Below are 23,343 nucleotides of genomic sequence, written 5' to 3'. Positions count from 1 at the left end.
CCACCCCTACAAACAACATATTATAGCTCAAGTTTCCCAAATACTGTCAATTTCACTTCCTCATCACATTCCCTACATGTTACTATGATTTAGCAGGAAGAGATAATGTTATTTTAAGATAATTTAACATGTCTGCTTCTGATTGGAGGCTAAAGATAAAATTACCCTACAAGAGGAGGCAAATGGAAATATCTTCAGGGATCCCCTGGAAGTTTAGAGCAAGAAACTCTTTCTTCAAGGCTTAGTTTATGATAGAGAGGCTAGGAAGAAAAAGCTTATTTTCTCCAGACTGTAAAAAACATTACTATAAAATTTAGACAAGCGTATGAAGTAATCCCATGCATTGTATCTCTGACACTACAAGAACGCAGTCTGACAGAAACAGATGCTGATCAGATGGGGGCCCTTTTTGAAACAATTTCAAGACAGTGAAAAACAAGGCGGGGGAGGGAGGGGGAATCACTTGCTAATATATAGGAATTGCCATACTAGATCCGACTAGAGTTCTATCGAGTCTAGTGTGCTGGACAGTACCATATGCTTCAGAGGACTGTGCAAGAAACTCTATAATGTGCAGATATGGAATAATCTGGTCATAAGGAAAGTTTCTTCTTAACCCCAGTAGTGGTCTTATGCTCTAAAAAGAAAAAATCATGATTTATACCACTTAATTTTTCTTAACTATGTGACATAATTGGATGTTCTTGTTAGCCATACAAGAGTAATCCTTTTCCTGAATTCTATTGAACTCTTGGCCTCAGTGATATCTTGTGGCAATGAGTTCCATACATCGAGAGAGACTGTGTAGGTAAAAAAAAAAAAAGGTATTTCCTTTTATTATTTTTAATTTGCTGCTGTTCAGCGTCATTAGATGTCCCTTTGTTTTATGTGAAAGGATAATACAATGAAGTACTCTTCCATGTGACAGCTGATAGAAATTAGATTTGAGGACACAACGTTCTTGGATATAAAAACCCCCATGATTAATTGATCAGTGAGAAAGTGGTCCAATGCAGTCATACACCCCTCATCTACTTTTTGAAATGCTGCTTGTGAAATGAGTAGCAGATTGCCAACTCAAACATCAGGTGATTTTATAGGATAATTACCAGCCTTACAAAAAGGAACTGGAGGCTAATTATTAGGAAGTTTATGAACTTTGAATTATCACATGGCCTGAACTGTAAGACCACTCTTTAGATCTTTCAGTCCAAGATGCTTCTCATCCCTTTGAAGGTTTAAAAGTAACATGAGAAAGGATCAAATCAGTTTTAAAGAGCTGCCAATCTATTACTTTAAGTAGTTATGCTCTCCCCCCATCTCTCCCACAGAAATAGGTCACAGTTTACAACAATATTAAATTCAATACTATGTACTGCTCAATTCTCTAAATAAAGCATGCAATTTTGACCCCACAGAACAATTTGAAAGATATCCTTATTCCATTAAATAAATGGCAAGTACTTATGTTTTGGTTTCCAAGGGATAAATGCCACTTGATGCCCAAGCATCAAACTAGGCCTACAACTTCTACAGATTTACATCAATAAATTGTTTAATTGTCACTGGATTTTATTTAACCAACTCAGATTACTTCAGAAAAAGTGATAGCATTTCCTAATTATTCACATTAAATTACTCTTCCAAATGAAGTTGCCAAGAAAACTCCAATACTATCTCCAAAGAATCAAACCTTCAGTCAAGTGTCCTTACAAAACAATCTGTATATATTGAGTCGTTTGTTAGTGTGAAGACAGGTGAACCAAGACTATTCCAGAAGTTAATAAGGTCTTTTAGTTTTTCATTATCCTTTGCTGCAGTCTTATTTCAGACTTCATTAGTTATAGTCTCAATACAGTGTAGTAGTGTTGATTTACAAGCTAAAGGGATATTTTGCTTTCTAAAGTCCTCTGAATTGTTCAGAGGGGTTTCTTGGCTTTCCTCATTCATCCCTGGGAACATCTGAAAATGTTGGTCAGTCTGTAAAGCCCCAATGATCAACTGTACCAAACAGCTGAACACAACTATCAAACTATACAATGAGATGCCAAGAAGAAAGCGATACTCCAGATTACCTTGTTTGTACACACATTACAAATTCCACAGTGCACATTCACAAATGCAGGCTACTGATTGTTAGAGAAGGTTTTAAGCAAGAGAAATTCAGGCAAGGACTAGATAGGAAAAATTAAACACATTAACTAAAAGAGTCAGAATATTTTTTCCCCCCAATCAGGTTATTGCAATCTACTTCCAAATGAGAACAGACTCTGGTTCAATCAACCACTAGTTTGGAAAAGGCATATACTCACTTCTTTTGTGTGAGGTCTAAACCACTATTGGCTATTCCATCCACCTTTACATTCTTCTGTCCACAGATATTTCCATAACTGTCATATCCTGAAACCAATCTTGCAGCTGCTCCAGTAGCTATTGAAAAGCCACAAATAAAACCCTGGGAAAAAAATAGATAAAAGGTTCAATGGCAACTGTGTCAGAAACACAGTTTAACAATACTCTCCTTGGAGCTGGTCATGAAAGAGTCAGCTGTAATTCATTTATTTCAAAGGAAAGCAGTCCAATTTCTTGCACCCTTCTTTGAAATTCCTTCCATTTAAAAGGGAAACGTCTAAGTCAATCGAGAAAGAACCACTGTGGGGAACAACAGACAGTTGTGAATTTAAATGCAAACGCTAATTAAAAATATGATTCAGATGTGCTAAAATTCATTTATTAGCTGAACAGGCTCAACAACATGCTAGGTGCTTTTACCAGACAGGCATAAAACAAAGTTCCTGAGGTGAACTGCTCACAATCTAGGCAGATAGCACACAACTGTAAAGGAGAGGAGGGCAGGGAAGAAGCGCAACAAATGCAGCATGACTAGTGAAGTTTGGGTTGCAGCTCATTAATTTCCAGATAGTTTGGGTATTTTTGTTTGTAAGATTTTTCAAACATCTTGTTAACACTTCTGAGGGAAAGGCGGCCTATTTGGTGTAAGTACATTTTAAGCAGAAGGGGAGGCAGGGCAGACCAGGCCAGGAAAGACATTTCAGGTATGGGGGACACATGGAAGAAATAGAAACAATAGTGGAAGCACACAAGAGGATAAGCGTGGTGGGGCAAAGGGAGAAAAGGGGCCTTAGAGAAGAAAGACCCCGGTCTCATTGAGCTATTGACTGACTTTCAAAGAGCTTAAATCGGATATTAAAGGGGAAGTTTGGAGGTGGAGGGGAAATGCAGAGAGGCCAGCGTAAGGAGGTCATGCCTGAAAGCATCAATTATCTCTTTACAACTAATTAGGCCGGCAAGATCCTGAACAGAGAAAGATAGTCCTTATGCTGTCTCTCTAAGTGTCCAGTGATGCCAGAGGAAGAAGATAAGAGGGGTAAGCCAAAGTTTGAGATTGGTGGGAGAATGAGTTAGTGGCGGGGTGGCAAAGGAAACAAGTGCAGAAGAGAGTCTGAAGTTACAAGTAGACACAACAGAATCAACTCAGAAGGAAAAGGCAATTGGAAGAAGGGTGTGGAGGAGTCAAACACGGACAGCTTTAAAGCCTTAGGAAGGGGAGACAACGCAGTGCTAAGGAGGGACCAATACTGAAGGAAACAAGTTGATTACAGAGAAATTCCAAATGAAGAGCAGGTCACTATTTTATAGTGAATTAGCTTATTCATAAACTTAACATTGGACAAGTCAAAGCAAAGAAGAAGGAGTAAAAGGTCATTGCTAGTAATAATTAAGCTGATTTGCAGCTCGTACCGTCAATTTCTTGAATCCATCACCACTCATGTAAAAGCTCTAGTTCCTTTTAAGCAATAGAATTTTATGTTGGATAATGCACAGGTTCTTAACGTTTTCCACACTGTGACTCTACACTACAGCAGAGAAGTTTCAGGATCCTCCTCCATCTATTTTAAGATTCTACTCCGATCTAGCCACAAAGTGAGGGAAGGTGGATGTAACCACCTGAACTTATTTGTAACTCCCCAAGGCAGTGATGATATGACAATTGCTCTGCACAGTGTATTGGTGTGACAAGAAAGCTGTAGGATAGTACACCATACAAAAGGAAAAATTCGCAGTTGCATGTGTGTATGGAGTTGTATCAGCAGGACACTGCCAACAACAGATGGGGTAACAGCAAAGAGTGAAACGTAACACAATCTAGGATCTAATTTTCAAAGAGGGGCATATGCAACTGTGTGTACCCAATTTGTATGGTCTGATACCCCAAATAAATATACAGAACTAGGCATTTCTGAATTAAACATAGTCAGTTATACACACTGGAGTTAAAAATCAAACTTGTCAATGGATCGCTAAAATACCAAAGAGGTGCTAAGTGAAGAGCAAGTTAGCTATGAGCTTGCAGTGCACCAGGGTTGTAAAATAAAGCCATTAAAAGTTTGAGATGCATAGGCAGAGAGCATCATCTCACAAACCAGGGATGTGAAAGGGAGAGTTATTCTCTAATTGGCAGTGGGTTGAAGTGAGCTGTAGCTCATGAAAGCTTATGCTCTAATAAATTTGTTAGTCTCTAAGGTGCCACAAGTACTCCTTTTCTTTTTGCGAATACAGACTAACATGGCTGCTACTCTGAAACCTAGAATAATGTAAGCAATCCTGCCTAATTCCATACAAAAAAGGCAAAACACAAGATACTGAATTTTCACTAGGCTGCAATTATTTTTTTGTAATTTGACAACATCTAACTGCACTATAGCACTTGTCAGGAGGAAGCCAAGTGTTCTGGTATCTGGGTAAAACACAGTAAGGCTTTGGCACCTGGGGCAGCTTGGGAAGAAGCTTTGGATTGTGGAATAAGTGTATTAACTGGATGGCTCTGCTAAAGTTATCAGCAGGGATATCAACAATTTTGAGGTTTACATTGTCATTTTTATGTTTCAGAACTAGCAGCCTATTGAGATTAAGGTCAAAGCTATGCTCAAAGCTATTTTTTCAAGACATCTACAGGTTTAGGATGATAGCCTTTAAAAAAAAAATAGGCCAAGTTTAGAGTGACTTCTTCACAACCACGAGGGCTAGAAACTTGTTTTAAAAGTATCTTAGATTCCGATGCACACAATTCTGTGGCAAGACAGAGTCCACAGCAAATTATGAGACTCTGTGAAATGCACTAGATCTGTGCATAGTGACACTGCCTTACAAAAATGCATCAAAATCAAGCAAGTTCTTGTTCCGTAACTGATACTTGCCATGCTAAAGTACACTAGACACTGACTGAAATTACCAAATTTCTAATCTCAAAATCTGATTTCTTCACGAGTGAAAACTGTCTATGCCTATGTAACATTTAAATCTTTCTTATTTTACTCACCATTCCAACACAAAAGAGGATGAACAGCAACAGCCATGGTATATCTGTGCAACTGCGATCCTCCAGAGGCTTCCATTCTCGTTTGGAGCTCTTGGATGAGAAAAAGGGATAAAGACAATGGTTACGAAGTCAATTCAATAAAATATGTTCTGCTAATAACAAAGCGCTTCAAAAAGTAGTTTTTAGGGCACTGATATTCACCTGGGTTTATCTTTTGATACTCAGCCCTGGTCTACACGGGGGAGGGAGGGAGGGGAAATCGATCTAAGTTACGCAACTTCAGCTACGTGAATAACGTAGCTGAAGTCGACAAACTTAGATCGACTTACCATGGTGTCTTCACTGCGGTGAGTTGATTGTTGCTGCTCCCCCGTCGACTCCACCTGCACCTCTCGCGGAGCTGGAGTACAGGAGTCAACGGGAGAGTGCTCAGGGATCGATTTATCGCATCTAGACTAGACGCAATAAATTGATCCCCGCTGAATCGATTGCTGGCCCACTGATCCAGCAGGTAGTGAAGACATACCCTTAAATTATTTCATCGATACTGTAAAATGTACAATAATTATTTAAACTACAGTGAGGCTAATGGAACCATTCAATAGACAGTCAAGGTAATGTTTCCAAGGGTAAGTGCAATAAGAATCTGCAAAAGAGAGCGGATAAGAACAATGCTGAATTCAGAAAGCATTTCACTTATTCATATTTCTGGCTCTAGCAGAAGAGGGGAAATAAGCATCGTCACTCAAGAGATCAACAATACTAGCTAGTTACTGTACCCTTCCACAGCTACCTTATGTACAGTAATCTGCTTTCCAAGAAGGATAAAAGGATAAAAGGATAAGCTTTTCACAAACTCGTCAGCTTTAAACACCTCCATGGCAAAATTAACAGCACAGTACAGACAGAAAGAACGGCATATATAGCTGTTTGAGGAACAGGTTTTTAATCTGCCTAGAAAAGGCAGCTGTGGAGTTCTGCAATTCAGGCAAGTAGTGTCAACTTATTAAAAGGAAGGAGTCTGGAGTTAAGTTAAAACTCTCAAGAAAGAGACACTGCTGCTGTTTCAGATGACAGAAATACCTCAATAGATAAAAGGCGGGACATTAACCGTCTGCACTATAAAAATGGCTACCTGCTGCCCACAAGTGTACATTTCATAAAGTCTGTTCTACTTATACTGGCTCATTATAATTAAAAAATTATGAAGAGGTTTTTAAGCTACACTTCTTCCCTAGGACAGCTAGGGGAAGAATGCATATTGACTACAAAGCAAAATTAAGTATAGCACTAGAATTTTGTTCACAGATCAAAATGTTGATTTAGATACAAGGTTGAAAAAAGTACACCTCACTTTAAAAATAATAAAGTTGCAGAGACAACAAAGCTCTTTCAATAAGTTTCCAGGAACCTACCGCTCGTAGCATCTCCCTACCAAAAGTTTAGGCATTTAAAAGGATCTTTGTGAGAGCTATTCTTCCATTCAGTAAGGGCATGGATCACAGAACACAGACTATAGTCCAGAAGAGATGTAGAATGGCCTTCTATACATTTATGGGAGAGCACAAACTGGGATATAAAGAAACAACTAAAGATTCCAACCTCTTGTGTAGGAAGGGCAACCTGCCAAAACCTTAAATTTTCAATACTGGAGTTTGTTGGAGTTTCAGATGAGAAATCAGAACAGGGAGACTGAACTGCCAAAGCTGAGCTATTGTAAACTTTGCTGACATTTGCCATCTCCAGCATTTAGCTTTGCAGGCTGATCAAAAGCAGAAAGTCTGTAGTACGTGGCTGTTGTATTACTAACTAAAATGTGTTAGCAAGATGGTTTGGGGTATTCAAGACTCATCTTTAGCTTGATTTGCAAACACAAATACCCTTTACCAATAAAGTTATTAGAAAACTACAAACTAGATACAATGAATGAAAAACTGCATCTTCCTCATCCTCTGCATTCAAACTACACACCCCTTTTGAAATGAAGTTCCGTTACAATGGTATCTTAATATTTTTAAAGCCTTTCTGCATTTGTCCAAGCTGTGCCTGAGTCCTCTAATCAGTGGCTGTTGACAGGAAAATAAAACAACAGCTCTTGGGGAATCACTGCCTTCCATCAGTGCCTTCCATCAGAGGAGCTGGCTGGGTGACCCCACTCAGTTTGGGCTGGCATAGAGGGGACTTGGAAGAAATTAAGTTTCCAGATAAGAACTCCAGCAGACCCAGACTCTGGGAACTGCAACCTCTGGAATTTGACTCCAGACCAAGAACCAGAAAGGTACCTTATAAAGGACATTATGCAGGATGGACTTGGCTTTTAAGTTAGCATCCACGAGGTGCCCACGTCAACTCTAGTGCCATGAAACTGTAAGGATACCCATCTCTCTCTCTGCTGAAAAGGTAGAGGCTGCTCTTGTGGAGTGAGCCATAAACCTCTTTACTCCAAACACTACCGTCTCTTTCTTCATACAGTGTCACTCCCAATGACACAAAGCCTTAAAAGGCAAGCTGGGGAACCCCACAAGAATAAAATCTGCCTTCTAGTTTCTAGAGTTTTATTCAGTTATGCAAAGCCCTCTTCCCACTGAGCAATACGTTTCTCTTTATTCTGTGGGACTGGAAGGAATGAGAAGAGACATTCCCACCTAAGTGGACAGATGAAACGTGCTGAAGGACACAGGAGAGACAATTACTGCAGAAGTTCTGACCTGATTAAAAAGCCACCTAGCAATCTGTGAACAATGAGCAAAGTTCCCAATATCATGGCCAAACAGACTGCCAATAAAAAGGAAGTTTTAAATGTGAGAAATCTCTCCTAAGATCTTCTTTAGGTGTTCATAAAACATGCCTATGAGGTGTTTAGCTGGGTAAGACTTCACTGTCAACTGTTTGAAAGAGATATTCTTACCACTTCCAGATGGCAAGTCAGAAATGCTCTCCGGTACTTTGCTTATGTATTATTTATTTCAATTTATAACAATATACACAGAAGTGCCTACCCTCAGCTCTAGGTACCTCTGCCAAAATTTAAAAATACAATCAGCAAAACGAAAGCCAACAGCTGTTAAATATCTCCAAGCCACCGTAACCCCCCAATCTCAATAAAAAACAATCCCATCAACACTCTCCCTCTCCCCAAAAACAGCTTCTATTGTGTCCCTCTCCCCTCAAGAGCTTGGGTAACTGATAATGGTCTCTACAATATGAGATTTGGGTTTTCATACCAGGAAGGTGGGAGAGAATAGATTACAAAATTGAGGGCCTCTAATGGGAAAACGCTCTGCAAACAGCTCCTTCTCTTTTGTACTGAATGGACTCCAGCACAAGTGCCTCTGCCAACTGCAACCATGGCAGTGAGACATGGAGCAAGAGTCAGTCTTTCAAGCACTTTGTGTTTCTGTCCCTAAAAAAAATGACTGAGTGTCAGTGGGGTTACTTGTTAACTGCCTCATTGACTTTTGTATAAAGTCTGCTCTGTTTGCAAATAAGCTACATTTCCTAAGAGTATGTCTATGCTACAGAGACTCTTCCAGCACAGCTATGCTGGTACAGCCCTGAAATGTATACCTAGCATACACCGACAAAGGTTTTTTCCTTCGGTGTAAGAACACCGCCTTCCCAAACAACTAAGCCACATTGATGGAAGCGCCATCAACATAGCTGCATCTATATTGGGGATTATGTTGGCATAGCTACGTCAGTTGGGAGTGTGGGGGGGTTTCACACCCCTGACCAATTTAGCTATAACAGACATAACTTTCCCGTGTAGACCAAATCTATCTGCCAACCACACATTCACTCTGGGCTCTGAGGGTATGTCTACACTGCATTTAAACACCTGTGGCTGGACCCATACCAACTGACTCAGGCTGCAGGGCTGTTTAATAGTACTGCAGACTTCCAGGTTTGGGCTAGGATCCTGAGAGGTAGGAGGGTCATGGGCCAGCTGCAGGTAGATGTGCCCCGACAGTCAAACTGGGTTCTTTTCATCTTTTTCATTATCACCACTACAAGAGGTGCTTGCAGGCCAAACGATGCCCTTAGCTACACCCATGCAACCCAACCATCTTCAAAATGATGCCACTCTTACACTTAAAGCTACATCTGCAGTGAGATTTTCGCATTAAGTCATATTTGCACAAATTAAGTTCACGTAATGGCATGCTCAGTGTCTTTAAAGCTCTCTCCAGGGATCTTTTCTGGCTTTGCTAAATCTCACAATATTTTTTTATTTACTGGTAGTGCTAACAGAAAGAGAAGAAGCTGATGAGTTTCAAATGAAATCTTGTAATACAATTTTTTAAAAGCCATTGGATGTACTTTGGAAGAGCATTGACTAGGATTTGGAATTACTCACAGTTACCACAGGTAATCCATTTCATTTCCTAAGTCACTGGACAGCACCAAAGCCTTCCAGGACAACAGATGCAAAAGCTGCAGACACAAATCTCCACTGCTACAATGATCAACACTTCCCACAACACAACTTTCAAGATCCATGGGTCCTACGCATGCCTTTCACAACATGCGGTGTACCTCATGCAGTGCACTAAATGCCCCAACAACTATGTGAGTGAACCCAGACAGTCCTTACACTCTCAAGAGAGCTCACAGGAAAACAGTAAGACAAAAAACTCCCTATCACCTGTGGATAAACACTTTTCACAAAATGATCACCCTACATCTGACCTCTCAGTCCTCATTCTCAAAGGAAATCTACACAACACTTTCTAAAGACAAGCCTGGGAGCTTAAATTCATAACTTTGCCAGACTCTAAAGAACATGGACTGGAAAAAAGACACTGGATTAATGGCTTATTACAACAATCTATAATTAAAGCTGTGAGTTTGTCATGGATTCTGTGACTTTCTGGGGCCTCTGTGACTTCTGCAGCAGCTGGTCTGGGGGCCTCCTGAGCGGCTCCTGGGCCAGCCGTCCTGGCTGTTGCTGGGGCAGACTTGGGCCACTGCGCCCACCTCCTCCAGCAGCAGCAGGAGTTTGGGAGAGGGCTCAAGGCTGGGAGCTGGGGAGCAGGAGGGGGTGAGGGCTCTGGGCAGCACTTACCTCAGGGGGCTCCCCAGAAGTGGAAACATGTCCCTCCCTCTGCTCCTAGGTGGAGGAGCCACCAGACCGATCTGAGCACTGCCTTCACCCAGAGGCCCTGCTCCTGCAGCTCCCATTGGCCGCAGTTCCTGATCAATAGGAGCTGTGGAGCAGACGCTTGGGGCAGAGGCAGCACGCAGAGCTATCTGGCCACACCTCCGGCTAGGAGCTGAGGGAGAGACATGTCGCCGCTTCTGGGGAGCCGTGTGGAGCTAGGTAAGGGAGCCTGCCAGCCCCTCCCACCTCCCCCCCCACCCCAGCCAGCCCCTCCCAAGCACCCATAGTGCCCCCTGGATCACCACACACACCCCCAAGCACCGGTTGCACCCCTGGGCTGCCCTACCCCCAAGATTTAGTCGGGGTGTACAGTACAAGTCATGGACAGGTCACAGTCCATGAATTTTTGTTTACTGCCTGGGACCTGTCCATGACTTTTACTAAAAAACCCATGACTAAAATGTAGCCTTATCTATAATCCAGAAATAACTCTCCCCCACGCCACACCGCTGTTCTCCACCCCCTTTTACTCCCTATTAGTGAAGGAGTGTTAACGGGCCAATTCACCTTGAATGGTCTCTTGAAATGTGTTAACAATTTATGCCAAACAATTGTTCCGCCCTGTATTTAAGCTGTGACACTCTAAAAGTGGTTCTACTAACACATTTTTTGGTGGCCACACTGACACTTGCCCCTAAAATACTTAATTCACTTTAAGAAAAACAAGTAAATATGCACAGATACATATATAAATTACAATGATTTGGAGGAGTAGGTTTTTTTTTTTTTTTGACAGATTCAATAATAAAAATAATGCTGTGAAAAGTGGTGTGTATATTTGTTAATATCACTTTTCACAGCAAACTTAGTAGCTATCTGGGAGGCTGTGAAAAGTGATATTAACCAACATATAAGCATCACTTTTCACAGCTTTCCAGATAGCTAGCAAGTCTCAGGACCCAGCCCTGGATGGGGGGTGTGGGGACGACCGGAAGGGTTGAAAGAGGAGGCAACTGGGGCCAGAGGCGATGGTGGGATGGATGTAAGGCCAGGAAGGCAGCAGTGTCCTGGGACGATGGGGGGCAGGATGGATATAGGGCCATAAGAGGTGGCAGGGGCCAGGGAGGCAGGTGATGAGCCCTGCTGTCGCATGGCCGGAGCCAGGGATTGGAGCCCACTGATGCACAGCTGGAGCGGTAGGTCAGCGCCTGGGGCCACGGCCCGCTGCCGTACAGCCAGAGCCTGGAGCTGGGCTCTGGAGCCCGGGGCTGTGTGGCTGGAGCCAGGAGTCAGCGCCTGCCGACGTGTGGCTGAAGCCAGCACTCGCTGCTGTGTGGCCAAGGCCAGGGGTCAGCACCTGGGGCCAGTTCCCACCACTATATGGCTGGAGCCCGGGACCAGAGTTGTGGGTCGGTGCCTGCTGTCATGTGGCTGGGGCAGGGTATCAGTGCCAAGGGCTGGGGCTGTGCGGCCGGAGATGGGGGTCAGCAGCTGTCAACGCACGGCTGGAAACAGGGGTCAAAGCCCGAAACCCCACAGTCGGAGCCTGCTGCTGCATGCCAGGACTGGGGTTTGGCACTTGGGACCAGCGCCCACCACTGCACAGCCAGAGCCCGGGGCCAGCACATGCCACTGCACAGCCAGTGCCTGGGGTCAGCAGCTGCCACCACAAGGCCAGAACTGGGGGGCCAGAGACTGAAGCCCTGCAGCTGGAACCTGGAGTTGGTGCCTGAAGCCCTGTGGTTGGAGCCTGCTGCCATGCAGCTGCGGGTCAGCGCCTGGGGCCAGCACCCACCACCGCATGGCTGGACCCAGGGACAGGAGTCGGGGGCCAGCACCTGCTGCCACACAGCCAGAACCCAGAGGCTGAAGGCTGAAGCTCCGCAGCTGGAGCCCAGGAGCACGTGGCCGGAGGGGTCAGTATCCACCGCCCTGTGGTCGGAGCCCGGGGCTGCATGGGCAGGCTCCCGCAGTCCTGCTGCTGGAGCCTGCAGACCCACCTTGGTGGGGAGCGCATTTGGGCAAGAACCTCACCTTGCTCCTGCAGCGCTGTGCCCCATCGGTCTCCAGAGGTGGTGCAGGGCAGCATATCCAGGAGCAACAGGGAGGGAGGGAGGGGGAAGGGCTGATACTTTGCCCCACCCCCATCACCAGGCTTTCACAAAAAGTCCCTTGCAGCCGCATTTGAGAAACATTGCTCTAAGTACATTTCCCAGACCTGAAGAGGAGCTCTGTGCAAGCTCGAAAGCTTGTCTCTCTCACCAACAGAAGTTGGTATAATAAAAGATATTATCTTACCAACCTTTCTCTCTAAAAGGAAATATGAAAGCCATGATTTTAACAAGTATTTAAAAGGTTACATGGATGAATTAAGTCTGTTTTCATATCTTTATTTACATCTTGAATTGTGCTAAATCAGGTTAACAGCTCCACAAAAGTGAAGTGTCAAGCAAGACTTCTCATAATCTACAGACGAACACTCAATGTATGTGACAATTAACAACCTGATTTTCAACTCCCAAAAATATCAAGATGATGTCATACACATTCAGATCATGTATTTATCTTGAAAAGTGTGTCTTATTCTATGCAAATGATTACTAGCCGTAGTTACTTATGTTCAAGTGTCCAAAATATTTACTTTATGGTCATCACAAGGTCTAACACAAATGTTGTTATTGTGTTTCTTCTGCAGTAGGCCTCCACTTTTTGCCTACATTATAACTGAAGCATCATCAAAATTGCAGTGACAAGCTTGGCCTGCAGCCCTCAATCCACATTTCTACTGATTTCAGCCTTCTCAATGGACAGATTAAAATTCCTTCAGCATTTGCTGATGCAAGAAGCATACAGACAAGATAAGTAAAAACTAATATTTTTCCTTACCATTTGCCCCACTCTAACAGTTTCCTGTTAAAATGATAGGATACTGTTATTTTTGTTCTGCTAGCTTACAGAAGGTATTGCCCCTGAACAAAGCATGCAACTTGAAGAAGAGCTCTGTGTAAACTAGAAAGCTTGGTCTTCTTCATCTATGAAAGATGGGAGCTTTGTTGAGAACTGCTGGTGGATTAACTGCTAGGTTTGCTATTTGATTAACTGTTCTTTTAATGCATAGCAGAAGTGTCTAGAGCATGAGATAGATACCATCATACCTCAGAATGCAAAATAGAAACACAGTTTTCTTTGTACAGATCCTTTTCTTGTATTAGCCCCACTTGCAGAATCAAGTAGTGGACCTAAAAATTAGGTCCATTCAGTGCACATTCAGGACATAGTGCCAATTTTTTTTTTTTTAAAGGAGTAAACAAAATGATCCTGGTAACTATAGGATTCAGTCTGACATCAATCCCAGGAAAGATAAGGGAATGGGCGATGGACTCAATTAATAAAAAGAAAAGGAGTACTTGTGGCACCTTAGAGACTAACAAATTTATTAGAGCATAAGCTTTCGTGAGCTACAGCTCACTTCATCGGATGCATTTGGTGGAAAAAACAGAGGAGAGATTTATATACACACACACACACACACACACACACAGAACATGAAACAATGGGTTTATCATACATACTGTAAGGAGAGTGATCACTTAAGATGAGCCATCACCCACAGCAGGGGGGGGAAAGGAGGAAAACCTTCCATGGTGACAAGCAGGTAGGCTAATTCCAGCAGTTAACAAGAATATCAGAGGAACAGTGGGGGGTGGGGTGGGAGGGAGAAATACCATGGGGAAATAGTTTTACTTTGTGTAATGACTCATCCATTCCCAGTCTCTATTCAAGCCTAAGTTAATTGTATCCAGTTTGCAAATTAATTCCAATTCAGCAGTCTCTCGTTGGAGTCTGTTTTTGAAGCTTTTTTGTTGAAGGATAGCCACTCTTAGGTCTGTGATCGAGTGACCAGAGAGATTGAAGTGTTCTCCAACTGGTTTTTGAACGTTATAATTCTTGACGTCTGATTTGTGCCCATTCATTCTTTTACGTAGAGACTGTCCAGTTTGGCCAATGTACATGGCAGAGGGGCATTGCTGGCACATGATGGCATATATCACATTGGTAGATGCGCAGGTGAACGAGCCTCTGATAGTGTGGCTGATGTGATTAGGCCCTATGATGGTATCTCCTGAATAGATATGTGGACAGAGTTGGCAACGGGCTTTGTTGCAAGGATAGGTTCCTGGGTTAGTGGTTCTGTTGTGTGGTGTGTGGTTGCTGGTGAGTATTTGCTTCAGGTTGGGGGGCTGTCTGTAAGCAAGGACTGGTCTGTCTCCCAAGATCTGTGAGAATGATGGGTCGTCCTTCAGGATAGGTTGTAGATCCTTGATGATGCGTTGGAGAGGTTTTAGTTGGGGGCTGAAGGTGATGGCTAGTGGCGTTCTGTTATTTTCTTTGTTGGGCCTGTCCTGTAGTAGGTGACTTCTGGGTACTCTTCTGGCTCTGTCAATCTGTTTCTTCACTTCAGTAGGTGGGTATTGTAGTTGTAGGAATGCATGATAGAGATCTTGTAGGTGTTTGTCTCTGTCTGAGGGGTTGGAGCAAATGCGGTTATATCGTAGCGCTTGGCTGTAGACAATGTAGGACTTTACAAAAACTAGACAAGCCATTTACAAAACACACTTTGCTTCTCTACAAAAGAAAAAAAAGACACTAAGCTATCTAAACTACTATATGCCACAAGGGGCCACAACAATGGTTCCCGTAACCCACCTAGCAATATTGTTAATCTATCCAACTATACTCTTAGCCCAGCAGAAGAATCTGTCCTATCTCGGGGCCTTTCCTTTTGCCCCTCCACCCCCACGAACATGATACAGTTCTGTGGTGACGTAGAATCCTATTTTCGACGTCTCAGATTCAAGGAATATTTCCAACACACCTCTGACCAACATATTAACCCACAAAGACCTTCCTGCCAACACTACAAAAAGAAGGATTCTGGGTGGACTCCTCTTGAAGGTCGAAACAGCAGCCTGGATTTCTACATAGAGTGCTTCCGCCGACGTGCACGAGCTGAAATTGTGGAAAAGCAGCATCGCTTACCCCATAACCTCAGCCATGCAGAACACAATGCCATCCACAGCCTCAGAAACAACTCTGACATCATAATCAAAAAGGCTGACAAAGGAGGTGCTGTGGTCATCATGAATAGGTCGGAGTATGAACAAGAGGCTACTAGGCAGCTCTCCAACACCACTTTCTACAAGCCATTACCCTCTGATCCCACTGAGAGTTACCAAAAGAAACTACAGCATTTGCTCAAGAAACTCCCAGAAAAAGCACAAGAACAAATCCGCACAGACACACCCCTAGAACCCCGACCTGGGGTATTCTATCTGCTACCCAAGATCCATAAACCTGGAAATCCTGGACACCCCATCATCTCAGGCATTGGCACCCTGACAGCAGGATTGTCTGGCTATGTAGACTCCCTCCTCAGGCCCTTCGTTACCAGCACTCCCAGCTATCTTCGAGACACCACTGACTTCCTGAGGAAACTACAGTCCATTGGTGATCTTCCTAAAAACACCATCCTAGCCACTATGGATGTAGAAGCCTCTACACCAACATTCCACACAAAGATGGACTACAAGCCGTCAGGAACAGTATCCCCGATAATGTCACGGCTAACCTGGTGGCTGAACTTTGTGACTTTGTCCTGACCCATAACTATTTCACATTTGGTGACAATGTATATCTTCAAATCAGCGGCACTGCGATGGGTACCCGCACGGCCCCACAGTATGCTAACATTTTTATGGCTGACTTAGAACAACGCTTCCTCAGCTCTCGTCCCCTAATGCCCCTACTCTACTTGCGCTACATTGATGACATCTTCATCATCTGGACCCATGGAAAAGAAGCTCTTGAGGAATTCCACCATGATTTCAACAATTTCCATCCCACCATCAACCTCAGCCTGGACCAGTCCACACAAGAGATCCACTTCCTGGACACTACGGTGCTAATAAGCGATGGTCACAAACACCACCCTATATCGGAAACCTACTGACCGCTATTCCTACCTACATGCCTCTAGCTTTCATCCAGATCATACCACACGATCCATTGTCTACAGCCAAGCGCTACGATATAACCGCATTTGCTCCAACCCCTCAGACAGAGACAAACACCTACAAGATCTCTAGCATGCATTCCTACAACTACAATACCCACCTGCTGAAGTGAAGAAACAGATTGACAGAGCCAGAAGAGTACCCAGAAGTCACCTACTACAGGACAGGCCCAACAAAGAAAACAACAGAACGCCACTAGCCATCACCTTCAGCCCCCAACTAAAACCTCTCCAACGCATCATCAAGGATCTACAACCTATCCTGAAGGATGAGCCATCACTCTCACAGATCTTGGGAGACAGGCCAGTCCTTGCTTACAGACAGCCCCCCAACCTGAAGCAAATACTCACCAGCAACCACACACCACACAACAGAACCACTAACCCAGGAACCTATCCTTGCAACAAAGCCCGTTGCCAACTCTGTCCACATATCTATTCAGGGGATACCATCATAGGGCCTAATCACATCAGCCACACTATCAGAGGCTCGTTCACCTGCGCATCTACCAATGTGATATATGCCATCATGTGCCAGCAATGCCCCTCTGCCATGTACATTGGCCAAACTGGACAGTCTCTACGTAAAAGAATGAATGGGCACAAATCAGACGTCAAGAATTATAACATTCAAAAACCAGTAGGAGAACACTTCAATCTCTCTGGTCACTCGATCACAGACCTAAGAGTGGCTATCCTTCAACAAAAAAGCTTCAAAAACAGACTCCAACGAGAGACTGCTGAATTGGAATTAATTTGCAAACTGGATACAATTAACTTAGGCTTGAATCGAGACTAGGAATGGATGAGTCATTACACAAAGTAAAACTATTTCCCCATGGTATTTCTCCCCCCCACCCCACCCCCCACTGTTCCTCTGATATTCTTGTTAACTGCTGGAATTAGCCTACCTTGCTTGTCACCATGAAAGGTTTTCCTCCTTTCCCCCCCCCTTCTGCTGGTGATGGCTTATCTTAAGTGATCACTCTCCTTACAGTATGTATGATAAACCCATTGTTTCATGTTCTCTGTGTGTGTGTGTGTATATAAATCTCTCCTCTGTTTTTTCCACCAAATGCATCCGATGAAGTGAGCTGTAGCTCACGAAAGCTTATGCTCTAATAAATTTGTTAGTCTCTAAGGTGCCACAAGTACTCCTTTTCTTTTTATAATTAACACAAATCAACATTTGGTTGACAAGACTGTTGATGTATTTCAGAGTAGCAGCCGTGTTAGTCTGTATTTGCAAAAAGAAAAGGAGTACTTGTGGCACCTTAGAGACTAACAAATTTATTAGCACATAAGCTTTCATGAGCTACAGCTCACTTCATCCAATGCATCCGATGAAGTGAGCTGTAGTTCACGAAAGCTTATGCTCTAATAAATTTGTTAGTCTCTAAGGTGACACAAGTACTCCTTTAGTGTTGATGTAGTATACTTAGACTTCTGGAAGGTGTTTGACTTGGTACTGCATGACATTTTGATTAAAAAACTAGACTGATATAAAATTAACATGGGACACATTAAATGGATTAAAAACTGGCTAACTGATAGATCTCAAAATGTAACTGTAAACAGGGAATCATCATCAAGCAGGTGTGTTTCCAGTGTGGTCCCGCAGGGACCTATGCTATTTAACAGCTTTATCAAGGACCTGGAAAAAAACAAGATAGTCACTGACGAAGTTTGCTAAGGACACAAAAATTAAGGGAGTGGCAAATATTGAAGAGGAGAGGTCACACATTCAGAGTTATCAAGGTCGCTTGGTAAAAACTGGATACAAACAAACAATATCCACTTTTGTATGTCTGTCTAACTGTAAATGTACACATCTAGGAACAAAGTGTGTAGGCTATACTTACAGGATGGGGAGCAGTGACTCTAAAAAAAAGATTTGAGGGTTGTGGTGGATAATTGGTTGAACATGAGCTCTGTATATGATGCTGTGGCCAAAAGAGCTAATGCGAGACTGGGATGCATCAACAGGGTATTTTGTTTCGGAGAGGTTATTTTACCTCTTTATTTGGCACTGATGCGATCTCTACTGGAATACTATGTCCAGTTCTGGTGCTCACAATACAAGAAGGTTGTTGATAAACTGGAGAGGATTTGGAGAAGAGCCACAAGAGTGATTAAAGGATTAGAAAACATGCCTTACACTCATAAATTCAAGGAGCTCAATCTAGCTTAACAAAGAGCAGGTTAAGGGGCAACACGATTATGGTCTGCAAGGACCTACATGGGGAATAAGCATTTAATAATGGGCTCTTCAGTACAGCAGAGGAAGCTATAACATGATCCAATGGCTGGAAGTTGATGCCAGACAAATTCAGACTAGAAATACAGCATAATTTTTTAATGGTGAGAGATATTAACCACTAAAGCAATTTACCAAGAGTTGTGGCGCATTCTCCATCACCGACAATTTTTAAATCAAGATTGGCTGTTTTTCTAAAAGGTCTGCTCTAGGAATTATTTTGGGGAAGTTCTCTCTTATAGAAGAGGTCACACGAGATGTCAAAGATTCCAAAGTCAGGACAGACCAATTAATCATTTCTTTAAATTGTTTATTTCGTGCTACATTGACAAGGAAGTTGCCACCCTCATTTGTTAACATCCTGTTCAAGTTTTAATTATTTCTATTGCAGTAGCATCTTCAGGCTCTAGCCCCTATTGTTCTATGTACCATCCAAACCTAACAGATCCAAGCGTAAGACCATAAAAAACAAATACAATACAAATGGGCAAGATGGCCTAAGACTGAGATGACATGCATTCGTCACAACACACCAACTTCTCAGACATGGTCAAGTGTTCTGTAAGAAAACTGACAGAAGTGAGATCTGAAGAAGGACAACACTGACTTGACAGATTTTTTTTTTTTTTTTTTTTTTACAGGTCGCTTCTCTCATGAAGAAGTGGAGACATGAGAGAGAGTGAAAGTACTGGTTAGAAAAATCTGACAAATAAGCAATATAGGTTGATATCGCTGTTGGAATGTAAACAGGGATCAATGTCTCAATTACAACTGGCTGATTTGGGCTTGTCAGAAGTTCTAGTCTTTTCAAATTTGCTTTGAATTGCAGCAGTGTCTGGAATGAAAATAACTGGGGCAGAGATCGCATTTGTCAGAGAGGAGAAAGTTGCAGTATCTGAGACATGAGCTGAGGAGGACCTGGCTGAGAGTTTTCAAAATGTGGAAGGTCAGATCACAGAAATGTTGTGCCTGAAGCAGCAGGGAGATTCTGACACTGCCTGGATAGGTGTATCTAGAGAGAGGACGGAGTTAAAAAGACAACACAGGTTTATGGGCCTGACCACTAGAGAGGATGGTAGTTACTGACCACAGCAACTAAGACAGGAGGGAAGTGGAGAGCTGGGAAGGAAAGATTAAGCACTTTGTTTTGGCCACACTGAGTTTAAACTAGCAGCTGGACATCCATAAGGAGATGAAGTGGGGAGGGCAACATTTTCAGATGACAATTATGGTCGTGTATGAGAAAGGCAGCGCACCAGTCAAGGAGAAAAGTCTTTGCCTTTCAGTTGTTTTTGTGTGTGGTATAATTACCAGATGATTTGGGCGCGCCCCCATAGGTGTATGAGAAAGACTAACAGAGACTACTACTGAATGAAGGTGATGTTCAAGTGCTTCTGGAAGGCCTAGAACAGGGACTTTATGATCCTCATAGCTACATGTCAATGATAATGGCAATGTGTTACTTATATTTAACAGTCATCCAGTTGTACTTCAGTAGACTTTGAATGAAACTTTGACAATCTTAAAGAAACTGGAAAAACAGATTTTCTGCACTTTCAGCAATGAACTTTTCTTATGACCTCGCTACTTAACTCAATGTTAAATTTTTTTTTTGAGAGAGTTACCAGGTTTTACTTTTTCAGTCTATTTATTTACATATTTCCTACATTCTTCTTAAAACTTCAGACATGTTTAGCACGGAAAATGCAACTTGTCTGGTTGTTTGGTAACCCCTAAAACACTAATCACCTAGTCTCAGCAACTGAGGAGCAGTTTTCATGCTCATCACATTTAGAAAGAGAAACAAGTATCTCGTGAATTCAATATTGAAGACTGAAAAGAAAGAAGCTGTATGCAAACTATGGGATCGGGTACTCTGCCCATATTCTAGAAGTTTCCAGTTTCAGGAACCTAACCCCCGCCTCCGCCCCACACACACACTCGCTCACTCACTCTTCAACATTCAATAGTTGATTCCACCCATTAGCGACGTGACCTCTCCAGTCACCTGTGACATCACAGACTCCTTTTTCCTGCTAGACTTTGACAGTACTAACACTGTAACTGTTTGCTAATAGGTATTATAACTGTGATGCTCTCATCACTCCTTTAAAATTTGTAGAATAGGTGAAATCTTCCTTTAGATTTAAATTAGAAACTAATATTTCTAGAATCAAAACCACTTATGCTTTTTTTTGGCACTTTCAGAGTGGATTATGAAAAATTAACTCGTTTTATTTTTGTCAGTGTCATTTCGTCCTATATTAACAAGGTGCTGCAAAAAGTCTGGACTGCAAATATTTCAAGAAAATTTTATTCATTTCATAAAAGGTAGTTTCTACTGGAAGTGTTTTATGAAGTTTTGGGGGATATTTCTACTGATGCTAGGTTTTGTAAAAGATTATTTACAAAATCTCAACCTTTGCATCAAGTTCACCCAAGTGCATCCCCTTTAAATTAACTATTGTTTTGTGACCTTGATGCATCAGCCTACTTCAAAGCATGGAGAAGTGTGACTAAATTAAGGAGAGCAAATGGGAATGATCACAGCTGGGGCAGTCTTCGTACTGTATTTGCAATTACAGGGATTCAGGAACGATGGGACAGCTATTTATCTACAGAATTGCAGACAGCCACGACGTGGACAGTACTGACATGCAGGGCTTGAAAACTCTACTTGCTCAGGATGGGTAAGAATTTTTCCTAGTTGACTGCCAACAAGTTCTGCAGGATCTAAGTTTACAAAGTCAAGACCTTATGGGTCTAAATAAAACACTCAAATTCAAAAACAGAGATTTAACTGATGAAAAGAGGTCTTACCAAGCCTGTAGAGACAGTTCCACTGCCACCATCACCGCTTGAGGAGGAGTGTGTGAAAAATGTGACAGACGTGATGAAGCCTGATTGCTACCATTAAGGTGATTTTTTGTCTGTCTGTTTTTGCGTCAATGAAAGACAAAACTCTTCTTAGGAATGTGCCAGGGGGTCCTGGGGATCTGTTACTTCTATCTTCTGGAGCAGGAGACATGCCCATGCCTTGGAACAGGAGTCCAACCAACCCAGCAATGGGCCAAGCATGTGTGGAGAGCGCCTACCAATACCACTCCAACACGCCAGATAAGTGTTAACTGTAAGCTCCCATATGATCAATTAAAGAAAAACCACCTTTGCTTGACATACATTTAACAAAAACTTAAATTTTAAAGTATGATCAATATATTTCCTATGAATCATTTTTAAAAGCAATGCTATAATTTACGTAACATTTACAAGGTACAAAAAACATCTACTAGCTCATCCTCTACCTTGATGCACTGCTATTATAAGAAAAAGACAAACTATTACTGTGGTTATCAAAAAACTCTCTCTTACAAGCAAAGTTTTACATTGTAGCATCATGTAGAGTCTGTGCAGCACAAGTGGTATTCTCCAACCCACCATAAGGGATGACGAACCATTTCACGAGACATTGCCATCTCTGCATTTATTGCTGCTCTAAATTTTCATACATCCTCCTTTTAATAAAGGAAAATTACCATTAGTAAGGTGGTTCTTCCACAGGTGAGCATGGATCTCCCTCACTGCTCTAAACAGGAATAGGAGGTTGAAGTATTGATTCTAGGTATCTACAATTTAGATCCTTGGTTACAGCAACAGTAGTAGCCAGTTTCTCTCCTTGCATTATGAATATTAAGTTGCAGAAATAAAGATTAAGATTATGTATCTGGAGGTGTTTCTTGAGGTAAAAAGTGTTCCCCAATGAACAATAGTGCAACTAGTAGCAACACTGGATTGGGTAAAAAGAAAAGGAGTACTTGTGGCACCTTAGAGACTAAAATTTATTTAAGCATAAGTTTTTGTGAGCTACAGCTCACTTCATCAGATGCATTTGGTGGAAAATACAGAGGGGAGATTTATATACACACCCAGAGAACATGAAACAATGGGTTTATCATACACACTGTAAGGAGAGTGATCACTTAAGATAAGCCAGCAGCAGGGGGGGGGAAAAGGAGGAAAACCTTTCATGGTGACAAGCAAGGTAGGCTATTTCCAGCAGTTAACAAGAACATCTGAGGAACAGTGAGGGGTAGAGTGCGGGGGAGAAATAACATGGGGGAAATAGTTTTACTTTGTGTAATGACTCATCCATTCCCAGTCTCTATTCAAGCCTAAGTTAATTGTATCCAGTTTGCAAATTAATTCCAATTCAGCAGTCTCTTGCTGGAGTCTGTTTTTGAAGCTTTTTTGTTGAAGGATAGCCACCCTCAGGTCTGTAATTGAGTGACCGGAGAGACTGAAGTGTTCTCCAACTGGTTTTTGAATATTATAATTGACGTCTGATTTGTGTCCATTTATTCTTTTACGTAGAGACTGTCCAGTTCGACCAATGTACATGGCAGAGGGGCATTGCTGGCACATGATGGCATATATCATTGGTAGATGCGCAGGGGAACGAGCCTCTGATAGTGTGGCTGATGTGATTAGGCCCTATGATAGTGTCCCCTGAATAGATATGTGGACAGAGTTGGCAACGGGCTTTGTTGCAAGGATAGGTTCCTGGGTTAGTG

The 23,343-nt window shown here is 42.5% G+C and overlaps 1 protein-coding gene across 2 annotated transcripts in view; it reads right to left on the bottom strand.

The window, feature by feature from the left end:
- Positions 1-23,343, bottom strand: part of SLC44A1 (solute carrier family 44 member 1) — a 101,127-nt gene that overhangs the window by 54,142 nt on the left and 23,642 nt on the right. For both annotated transcript variants that reach the window (XM_038402225.2, XM_038402224.2), the window contains exons 2-3: positions 5,342-5,431; positions 2,313-2,455 (exon numbers count right to left, since the gene is read on the bottom strand). In XM_038402225.2, coding sequence (XP_038258153.1) covers positions 2,313-2,455; positions 5,342-5,431 — 233 coding nt within the window. The remainder of the gene's footprint in view (positions 1-2,312; positions 2,456-5,341; positions 5,432-23,343) is intronic.

This window comes from Dermochelys coriacea, chromosome 5, assembly GCF_009764565.3.
Source record: "Dermochelys coriacea isolate rDerCor1 chromosome 5, rDerCor1.pri.v4, whole genome shotgun sequence".
Lineage (NCBI taxonomy): Eukaryota > Metazoa > Chordata > Testudines > Dermochelyidae > Dermochelys > Dermochelys coriacea.
The sequence above is the reverse complement of the archived record's forward strand: the minus strand, read 5'-3'. Positions and strand labels throughout refer to the sequence as shown.